Source organism: Trachemys scripta, chromosome 14 (assembly GCF_013100865.1).
Source record: "Trachemys scripta elegans isolate TJP31775 chromosome 14, CAS_Tse_1.0, whole genome shotgun sequence".
NCBI classification, from domain to species: domain Eukaryota; kingdom Metazoa; phylum Chordata; order Testudines; family Emydidae; genus Trachemys; species Trachemys scripta.
Genome location: NC_048311.1, coordinates 35,488,110 through 35,499,577, shown reverse-complemented (window position 1 = coordinate 35,499,577; position 11,468 = coordinate 35,488,110). Strand labels below are relative to the sequence as shown.

At 42.0% G+C, this 11,468-nt stretch overlaps 1 protein-coding gene and 1 pseudogene across 1 annotated transcript; both read left to right on the top strand.

Moving 5' to 3' along the window:
* Positions 1-2,362: 2,362 nt before the first annotated feature.
* LOC117887088 lies at positions 2,363-3,571 on the top strand (annotated as a pseudogene).
* A 6,165-nt stretch (positions 3,572-9,736) lies between these two features.
* Positions 9,737-10,708, top strand: LOC117887087 (olfactory receptor 10A7-like). Its single transcript, XM_034789330.1, has one exon. It carries the CDS (start codon positions 9,737-9,739, stop codon positions 10,706-10,708), a length of 972 nt encoding a protein of 323 aa, XP_034645221.1.
* Positions 10,709-11,468: the final 760 nt, after the last annotated feature.

Below are 11,468 nucleotides of genomic sequence, written 5' to 3'. Positions count from 1 at the left end.
ACCATCTCTTGAAAAGATACCTGAAATGATACATATAAAATTACAGAAATTATAAGTAAAGGCAAGGAAATGCATTTGATTATCTTTTGTTTTAGCTTGTGAATTTTCCCTATGCTAAGAGGGAGTGTTATTCCTGTTTTTTGTAACTTTGAAGCTAAGCCTAGAGGGGAATCCTCTGTGTTTTATATCTTTTTATTTACCCTGTAAAGTTTCCTTCCATCCTGATTTTGCAGATATGATTCTTTTACTTTTTTTTTGTTTTAAATAAAATTATTCTTTTAAGAACCTGATTGATTTTCAGTGTTCTAAAAACCCAGGGGTTTGGTTTGTGCTCACTTTGTAACTAATTGGTTAGTATATTATTCTCAAGCCTCCCTAGGAAAGGGGGTGAAGGGGTTTGGGGGAATATTGTGGGGAAACAGGGACTCCAAGTGGCTCTTTTTCCTGAATTTTTGTCTTAATCACTTGGTGGTGGCAGTGCCTTGGGGAAGTTTTAACCTAAGCTGGTAGAAATAAGCTTAGGCAGTCTTTCATGCAGGTCCCCATATCTGTACCCCAGAGTTCAGAGTGGGGAGGGAACCCTGACAGGAGCCCAGAACAACTTAAGAACTGCAGTTGTGGAAGGACTCCATCGTTGAAGGAGCTCTCTGCCACTGTCTATTGGAGAGCAAATGGAATTGACTGGATGAGCCCGTCCTCTTTTGCATTGCATTTACATGACAGTGTGGAGCATTTTGGTTAATGTGTGTTAAATTTTGAGTTTGGGAGTGTGATAAACCCAGGCCAGTTTGGCACAGCAGAGTAGAAGACAGATATACTGGCCACTGGATTAACAATTTTCTCTTCCCTGACTGACCAGAGCAGGGGCTGCTCCAGGCTGATGAGAACACCTGACTTCAATTAACCTGCAAAGAGTCAGGTGAGACCATTAAGCTAATGTGACCACCTGACTCTAATTAAGGCCCCTCTGATACTATAAAAGGTTTCACTCCAGTCAGGCAGAGAAGAGCCAGGGAGCCAGAGGAGAGGAAGTGTGGCTGAAGGGCTGGTTAATGAAGACACCCTCAAGTCATTGGTAAGGGTGAAAAAGGGAGAAGCAGGAGAGCTGTGGGGAAGTGGCCCAGGGAAATGTAGCAGTAAAAGGTTGGCTGCCAACAGCTGCTACCATTAGGGTCCCTGGGCCGGAACTCGGAGTAGAGGGTGGGCCCAGGTTCCCCCCAACCCACCACTACAGAAACACCTCCTGGGAGGGGAAGACAGGCCACTGTCAGGACAGGAGGCTAAACTTTTTTGGTACAAGGCTGTAGGAGCAACAGAGACTGTGGGAGTTCTCTCACCAACCTCCTTGCTGGCTTATGATGACAAGGACTCAGTAGACTGTATCCCTGGCCCTAGAGAGAGAAGGGCTATGTGGAGGATTGCAATGAGCCTCTGAAGCTAGCATAAACTGCCTGGAAGCGCAGGACCCACAGGGACAAGGTCAGAGTTCTGCCACAGGAGGCATAAAGTGCAATAGACCTTATTGGGAGATAGAGGGTCAAGACATCAACACTGAATGTGCCTGGGTCACCCTGACAAAGCCGTCTGTTAGACACAGTGGGGAAAGGGAGCCTGAATGCACATACTTGTAAGGTTAATTATAAAACAACTGAAATGAACAATCCATTGTTATCACGGAGGCTTCACTGGCAGGAAGGTACTCAGTATGAATAAGGGTGGCAGAATCAGACACTTAACACAAAATCCAGCCACAGTTGAAGGAACTTGTAGATAAAAGCAAATACCAAGTCCTTACATTCGTACTCAGACTTTACTCTGTCAATACTCAGGCAAAACTCCCATTAAATGTCCCTGAGTAAGGATATTCTGTACAAAGGTTAAAGCTCTCAGCTAGAACTATTGCAATCTCTCAGGAGCAGGAATGATTATTAATTAAATCATATATATTAATATATTAAATTTAATTAATGATTAATTAAATCATATAGTCATATATATACTGATTTACAGACTGAAAGTAATAGAATAATCAAAGTAAAAGGCTTTGTTTCTATAACCCTTTTATAAATCAATGGCATTTCTCATGAAGGATTTACCCACGTCTTAATCAGCCAAGAAGAGGAGTCATGAATCATGATTGTAGGGGAAAGTTGGTTAATTTGGGCTTCATAGCAAAATTTTCCAAAAAACCCCAAAAAACTGAGGCCAGATTTTTAAAGGTATTTAGGCACCTAGTGGGATTTTCCAAAGTGTCTAGGTGACTAACCCCAATTGAGATGAAGAACACTTAGGAGAAGCTTCAATGTATCATCTGTATTTGACCTTTTTTAAAATTTTTATCTTGTTCTATTTTCTAAAGGAAATGTCAGCTACTGAAGCAGTTAGAGGGGGAAACCACACAGCAGTGACAGAACTCATCTTGCTTGGGTTTGGAAGAAGTCTGTGGTTCCAGATTGTCCCCTTTGTGATGTTCCTGGTGATTTACATGATAACCGTGCTGGGAAACACCATCCTGGTCCTCCTTATTAGAGCCTACTCTCACCTTCACACCCCCATGTACTTCTTCCTCATGAACCTGTCGCTCTTAGACCTACTTCTCCACCATTGTCCCCAGAGCCATGGCGAGCTTCCTAGCAGGGAGCAAAGCCATTTCCTACAACAGATGTGACACACAATTCTGCTTCATCACTGTATTCCTCACCACTGAAGGGTACCTCCTGGCAGTGATGGCATATGATCGATACACCACCATCTGCAACACGCTCCTGTATTCTGTCACCATGTCCAAGTGGGTTTGCATTCAGAGGGTGGCAGTGTCGTATATCTGCGGCTATGTGAATGCCATGGTGCCAGCGGCGGCTCCAGGCACCAGCGCTCCAAGCGCGTGCCTGGGGAGGCAAGCCCCGGGGGGCACCCTGTCGGTCCCTGTGGGGGCGGCAGTCAGGCAGCCTTTGGTGGCTTGCCTGTGGGAGGTCCGCCGGTCCCCTGGATTCGGCGGCAATTCGGTGGCAGGTACACCGAAGCTGCGGGAGCAGTGGACCTCCCGCAGGCATACCGCCAAAGGCAGCCTGCCTCCCGTGCTTGGGGCAGCAAAAAAGCTAGAGCCACCCCTGCATGGTGCAAACAGGCTTCACCTTTATGCTGCACTATTGTAGGCCTAATGAGATCAATCATTTCTTCTGTGATGGCCCTCCCTTGATCAGTCTCTCCTGAAGTGACATGTATGTCAATAATCTTGTGATGTTTACCTTATGTGGCCTCATCATAGTGAGCACTGCCCTGATTGTGCTCATCTCCTACATCTATATCATCTCCACCATCCTCAGGATTCACTCTGCTGAGGGCAGTCACAGAGCCTTCTCCACGTGTACCTCCCACATGTTGGTTGTGACTTTATTTTATGGGACCACTGCTTTGATGTACACCCAGCCCATTAGGCTAGCTTCTCTGTTCCCAACAAAAGTGGTGTCTTTATATCCTTTTCATTCCCATGTTGAATCCCTTCATCTACAGCCTGAGAAACAAGGAAGTGAAAGATTCTTTAAAAGGACTGTGGGCAAGAAATGTTTGAAAAAATGAACAGTGTCTTTGAAAATAGAGCTGAAACTCAGTGGGTCAAGGTATCGTGCAATACAACATCAAATTCTGAGCAAATGTTTATTTTCTTGTTGGGCGTAGCTTTTGTGCAAGTACAAGCAAATCATTCTGATTCACAGTATCATCTATCTATCAATCTATCAAATTTTTTTTTCTGTGTGTGTGTGTCTGTCTCTCGCTCTCTTTCTGTCTTTCCCCTTACCTGACTAGCCGACCGGTGGAACTCATTGCACTGGATATTATTTAGTCAAATGTATTCTCATAATTCTAAAATGGCTTTGATATGTATAGTGACTTCATGCTTCAGGATAAAAGTCAGCAACTGCCTGTCTGAGTTAGGAATACATTTTCTCCATGATTTATCATACAATTCTCCTGCCTTTGAAACAGCTAATACTTACCACCATTGGAGACAGGATTCTGCTGCATGGCAATTCCTTTGTTCTTCTCACCTTCCAGAACACTGACCATAACCATAAAACATATTTAAAATAATAAAGACTTTCTATATATTTTTGCATATTTACATATACTTTGAATAGGAATGACCTCAGTCAAAATCCTTAGGTAATGTAAATTGGTGTAGCCAATTTTACTTCTGTGTATCTACATTGATTTACACCACCTCAAGATCTGGTCCTTGAATTATCACTGATGCCTGGGGAGGTAGCTGTTTGGAAATGGTGAACAATGTGACACCTGTATCAGGTACTGGAAACTGATGGAGTCCATGTTAAACTCGATCATCTCTGTACAATACTCCTATGTCATGTCTGCAACCCAGCTCAATAAAGTAAGTGGTCTTGTTTCAAATCTCACTCATATTTATTTATGTAAATCAGGAGCATTCACTCATCCAGGTGTAATCACTAGTAGCCACATTCAAATCAGTGGGTCTGATTCTCCTCTCACTAATCCTGATGTAAATCAGGAATAACACCACTGGAGTCAATGGGCTTGATTCCTCTCTCATTCATCCCTGTGTAAATGGCTAGAGCATTTGGGGAGGATGCTAGGAAGTCAGGGATTGGACTCAGGCCCACATAATACAGTGTAGATGCTGGAGCCCCAGGTTGGAACACAGGGATCAAAAATTCCTAAACTGGGTTTACAAATGAGTGTAGACTCTCAAGCCCTAGGTTACCAAACACAGGTTCTGCCAACTCTAGTTCTACTAACCTTGGCCTTACATTGCAGTGTAGACATACCGAATGGGGCCAGTTCATGTCAGAGGCGCTGGTCAATTTCAGGATGTGTGTGTTGACAAGGGTCCAGTCTGCATGGACAGAGTCGGCTCCAATTTACCGCAGATTTCCCTTATTCAGATGAGCCCCAAATGCTGATCATTCACTGAGAGTCCATGAACCGGGCCTTTCACTGGCAGGTGCCTTTTGTCCACTGGGAAGGCTGGTGTTGCTAGCACTGATCCGACTTGGCTGGCCCCGATCCTGGCTTCCAGCTCAAAGAAAGTAAAGACCTTTTCCTTCAACAAGTGGTCTCTGGCACTGTGTTGCAGCTATTGGGTGTGTCTGGTTCTTTATAATGCTGATAAAAACAAAACGCTAGTTTTGCAAAATATTCCAGTTTCTAAGACACCCCCACCCCCTCCAAAAAAGGTTCAAAACAGACCAGGTCTGTCTTTGGATCAGGCTAATGGGTTTGCAATATGAGGACTTAATCTTGATTCACATGGGTGTAACTTAGGCTAACATCTACACTTGGAGCTAGGAATGTGACTTCCAGCTGGTGTAAACATACTTGTGCTAGCTCTCATTGAGCCAGTGTGCTAAAATTAGGAGTGTGGCCACAGTAGCACAGGCAGCGGGAAGCGACAGTACCGTGTGCTAGTCACCCTGAGTGCAAACCTGCTCGGACCACGTGGGTGTATACTTGAGGCAGCCAGCCTGTACTGCCACTCCCCCAGCTCCCAGTGTAGATGTAGCCTTAGAGTAGAATTTGGCTTAGTTGTCCCGAATCTCATTGATATGGAGGCTGCTTTGTACGACTCTAGCAGTGTAAAAAGTGCCTGAAAATGGACATAAATTACATTCACTCCCACCACAAGGTTCTGTTACATTGCCAGAGCCACGTGAAGTGGTTTTAATGTGAATGAGAATTAGGCCTAGGGACTCTCAAGCCAAAAAAGGGAAAAGTTTACACTGAAAATCCTAATGCTGCAGTCTTTTTACAGCCCAATCAGAGAGAAGCAATAGGAATATGTGTGTAAAATCCCCCAGTGTGTTGCGTGTAAACTCTGGCACAATACCGCCCCAAAGGTCATCTAAGGGGGTTGAAATAGACCATAGAAACCAGCACATTCATCCTGCAGAGAGGTGAGAAGAAGGAGCTGGCGGTAGGAGGAACTTATTTTGAATCTAACTCAATTTTAGTTAATGTTCACTTTTACATAGATTGAAAACATAGCTGAGGGCATGTTGCTTTTGGTCCTGTGACTTGAACTATCTCAGCATAGAAACCTGGGACAGATTTTCAGCTAGCGTCGTTTGTAACAAAGAATTTTCACCACCTGAGAATCAGCCCCTTAGTATTTCTTTTTCTTGCTTTTCTCAAGAAATTTAAAACTACAATTAAATAGGTGCCCATCTTCGGAAGTTCCTGGCATTAGCCATCTCAGGGCTCCATATAGAAATGTAAAATCTTCCAACAGGTATACAGAGTGTGAAATGATGGAATTAGGGTGTATGTTCTTTGGGGGCTTAGGGCTGTCTTTTTGTTCTGGGTTCGTGCAGCGCATAGGTCAATGGGGTCCTAATCAATGACTGGGGCTCCTAGTTATTAAGGTAATTGAAAGAAAGAAAGAAAGAAAATGTGTCCAACAAGCGATGCAGACCCAAACATACTACTAAACCAGACAGAGATGGTTCCTTATCTGGCAGATTCTGGCAATTGCAAAGAGATAATTCCAGTATCTTTTATAATTAAGTTGAAGGCAAATGGGAGTTTGCATCATGTTTGATTACTATTTTCATCTAAAGAGATTGTATAAAATTAACACTAATGATGAAGTATTTGTTCTGCTTTTATTTACTTGTTTTTTAATTCACTTTTAACTGAGCTGTCTGTGATTTCCAGAAATCTCAGACTCTGAATGTGGCCATTGCCAATTACATTTTAATTTTGCCTGGTCATATGATAAACACAGAACTTCCTAATTCTGTAACATTAGAGGTGTTTAGCAACCAGATAGGACTGTGTGCTTTATCACACATTTATCCGGGGCTCAGTTTCACAAATACACATGAATGACACTCTTTATGTGGCAAAGTTTGCTAGATCAGAGCCTTTGGCTATAGGCGACCCCTAACCATGGGAGTAGTTTGGAGGGAGGGCAGGAGGGGTGTTGCCCTCCCCAAAACTTCAAGCATCAGGCAGGCATGGAATTTGCCCCTCCTTCCCCACATGCGGGCCCTCCATTGGCCTGATGGAGTTGCCCCCCCCCCCAAATATAGACATCAAACTACGCCTATGCAGTGACAGATATTATTATTCCCCAAATCCAAGCTGTCAAGGCTGTGGTCTCTGCAGCCTCTGTATTCATGCAGCCTTTACTGGTGTCTTTAGAATGGAGCAGCTTGAGAGCCAAACAATAGGACTGTGTTGATGGTTGGTGGATGCATGAAATGAACTGTTTGTCTGTCTGTCGCTCTGTATATATATATGACCCCCATCTCTATAGTTTGATTAATTATATATTTGATTTTCTGCAGAGATGTATACTCTCACATGTATAGGGAATAGTCAGGGGAAGTTCTATGCTTAGACCAGGGTGACTTATGAGATCTGGAATCTCTTCCTGCCCTGCACACATTAGCTGTTCAGCCTTGGAAGAGAATCATGTCTTGCTGCTCTGTGGCTCAGTTTCCCCATCTGCAGAAATGAGGTAAATACTGACCTGTCTCAGCCAGTGGTAGTGAGGCTGACACAACTGATGTTAGTTGTTTAGAGGTCCTCAGATGGAAGGTGCTATATAAATGATAGGTGACAGACTATGATACCTTCATATTGAATGGGACCTTGTTCTGTAAATTATCAGAATGGTTTCTGTGGAATTGCTCATGGAACAATTGAAATGATAATCAGTAAGTCTAGCATAACAGGCTCAAAGAATTGGCTTATTAATTATTATTATTTATTTATTACAAATAAGAATAAGAGCAATGCCTTACCTCTTTTTCAGAGCTGGTCAAAAAATGGAATTTCTGTCCTGCAAGAAATACATAGATTTCAAAATTTGTTTTAATTCCAAATAAGGCCAAAAAGTCAAAATCTCAAACATTTTCATGAAACAAAATATTCTGAGATATTGCATATCAATAAGGAACAATGTTTTTTTTTAATAAGGTTGAAACATTTCATTTGAACTTTATCATTTTATTATATTATCTTTCATTTGGACTTTATTATTAATTCTATTATATTCTATTATATTATATTATATTATATTAACAAAACAAAATATTTCAACCTTATCAATTTCCCATGGAAAATTTTGACAAAATCAATGCATTCCAGCTAAACATTTAGATTTTGTTAAATTCGCATTTTCTTATGGGGAAAACATTTATCTAAATTTTTTAAACCAGCTCTACTTTTTATTACATTTTTCTACATGTCATATACAGTTGTTACATTTCCTTGTAGACCTATAGTCACATACTCCTGGTCTCTGGTAATGTCTTCATACTTCAGATTCACCGAGCAGGGCAGAAAACTCTGTGCTGATTAGATGGAATTCTAGGGGTAAAATGCTGGTGCAAATCAGAGTAGCTCCATTTACTTCAAAGCAGCTTTGCTGATCTGCACCACCTGGGGATCTGCATGGTATACCATTTAGAACACAGTGTAGTCAATCTGTTCCTTATGAATTACCAAGTCAGAAACTGGTTTCAGAGTGGTAGCCGTGTTAGTCTGTATCAGCAAAAACAACAAGGAGTCCTTTTGGCACCTTAGAGACTAACAAATTTATTTGGGCATTAGCTTTCGTGGGCTAAAACCCACTTCATCAGATGCAGGCAGTGGAAAATACAGTAGGAAGATATACAGGCAAGTCGCATCTTAGGCACATTTAACATGCGCGAATTCAGCTTTGCGCGGTAGGCAAAAATGGGAAAAAAAGAAAAACAACAATATAAAAACTGCATTTGTAGTGCAGGCGATTCTGCCCGCCATTGAACTCAATGAGTGTTTCACTATACGCGGTTTTCCCTTTACACGCTAACCGCAGAACGGAACCCCCGCGTAAGATGAGACTTGCCTGTATATACACGGAGAACATGAAAAAATGGGTGTTGCCATATCAGTATCATGGCAACTCCCATTTTTTCATGTTCTCTGTGTATATATATCTTCCTACTGTATTTTCCACTGTATGCATCCGATGAAGTGGGTTTTAGTCCATGAAAGCTTATGCCCAAACAAATTTGTTAGTCTCTCAAGTGCCACAAGTACAAACTGTGTATCCTTATTGGAGCAGGAGGGAAGGTGGGATGGTTAAAGGAATGTGAAAGAGGATAGAATTTAAACAAGTAACTTGGGTCCAAGTGAAATCTATCCATTGGTCTACTGGTCTATTTATTTATTGGTCTATCTGTATTTCTATTTGTCTGCCTGTGTGTCTGTCTGTCTTTCTATTGGTCTATCTGTGAGTCTATCTGTCTAACTGAGGCACCCTTCCAGGCAGTCCTGACTGCTCACACAGAAATTATGAACTTTTGAGGGTGATTCTTTTCCTTGAGACATTTTCTCCTGTTTTCTGGCCATATCTAGAGTATGGAAATGCCAATTAACCCACACAGGGATTTTGGAAGGAGCCTCAATGAGATTTGAACTGGGTGACACGAAGAGAGAATATGCCCGTGTGGCTTTTGGGGAGGATTTTCAAAGGCACATGTGGCAGTCAGGCTCCCAGACACTTTAAAGTATTTAGGTGCCTAACTCCCCTAGAAGTCAATGGGAAGTAGCCACTCACATACCTTTGGTGAGATTGGCCACAACTCCTATTGAATGTCCATGGGAATTGGGTTCATAAATTCCATATGTGCCTTTGAACATCCCCCCCTTAGTTCCTGCAGTGGGTCATTCCTTCACATGTTATCTAGATATTTATTGTCCCCCACAGATGAAATATGTAGAAGAACCAAGAAGGGGGAACCTCACTGTGGTGACTGAATTCATTTTACTGGGACTGTACAACCACCGCGAGCTGGAAGTGCCTCTGTTCTCCATTTATCTGTTATTTTATGCCATTACCCTGACTGGGAACATCCTTCTCATCACAATCACCATGGACCCAGTCCTTCACACCCCCATGTATTTCTTTCTCCGGGTCTTATCCTTCCTGGAGATCTGCTATACTTCAGTCACTGTCCCCAAGATGCTGGTGAACTTCCTCTCAGAGGACAAGAGCATTTCCTACATGGGCTGCTTTGTACAAATGTATTTCCTGCTCTTTCTTGGGGCCTCCGAGTGCTTCCTTCTGGCCGCCATGGCGTATGACCGCTATGTGGCCATATGCAACCCACTGAGATACAGACTCATCATGAACAGGATGGTCTGCCTTTCTTTGGCAGTTTTCTCATGGTTCAGTGGTAATGTGGTGTCCCTAGTACAAACAGTCTGGGTTTTCACCTTGCCATTTTGTGGATCCAATAAGATTAACTATTTTTTCTGTGACATTCCCCCATTGATTAAGCTTTCTTGCATTGACACCTCTCAGTATGAAATGCAGTTGTTTACAGCTGCTATACTGGTCATCTTCACTCCATTTACTCTCATCCTTGTGTCCTACATCTTTATTATCTCCACCATCTTAAAGATGGCATCGGCTGAAGGCAGACACAAAGCCTTCTCCACCTGCTCCTCACACCTCATCGTGGTGACATTGTATTATGGGTGCAGCAGTCTGATCTATTTAAGACCCAACTCCATTAACTTGCCAGACAGCAACAAAGTGCTATCTCTGATATACACAACTGTTACCCCCACTTTGAACCCCTTTATCTACAGCCTGAGGAACAAGGAGGTAAAAGAGGCTCTGAGGAGAATATTGGGGGACATGATGAAGAGAAACATATTTTCTCATAGAAAGTAATTTGGGTACACCTCTTTTTTCTGATGTCAGTTATACAACAGTGCAAATCTGGAGTAGCTCCTTTGAACTCAATGACATTCAATGCTATGGTTGAACTAGTGTCCAAAAACTGCAAAAAAGAAACACATAAAATGTTAATGTTCTGTCCAATTTTTGTGTGCCTTGGAATTAGAAATTTTGGCCAAAAAGCATCATCAAAGTTTCAGAAATAATTATCATCTCCATAGCTGATTGAAACACTGAAAAAAATCACAAAAAATCATCTGCATTTAATATAAATAGGCTTTCATTGTTTTCATTTCAACTCAAAATTGCAATGAAGAATGTTGTTGAAATATCTAATTTTGGAAAATAATGGTAATGTTCTCTATGTAATATCATTGTATTGGAGACTACGTGTGTATATGATTGTCTTCTAGATACCAGTATTTATTGGGAAGGTCTTGCATGGGAAGGGGATATGGACAGCATCACTTCTAGGTTCATTGCACCATTAAGATTAATGTTGACCAAATGCTATTAATTTAATTATGAATGTTTGGTTGACTGTGGCAAGGTAAGCTGGTGGTTCAGTCATTCCTTCCTATATGTGAGGAAAATTCCTCTGAATTTTCATTCATCCCTGCCGTGTTTGGCCAAGGTTTGAAAGAAACCGTGGAATATGATGGCATGAATCTTCATGGCCTTGCAACTTCTGTAGTCGATTACACTTGTGCAAAGCAATTACAGACCTGATGTAAAATGCTACCAGAGCAGAATG

Excerpts from the sequence above, each read along its gene's own strand:
- LOC117887087 (XM_034789330.1), top strand. The coding sequence starts at position 9,737 with ATGAAATATGTAGAAGAACCAAGAAGGGGGAACCTCACTGTGGTGACT.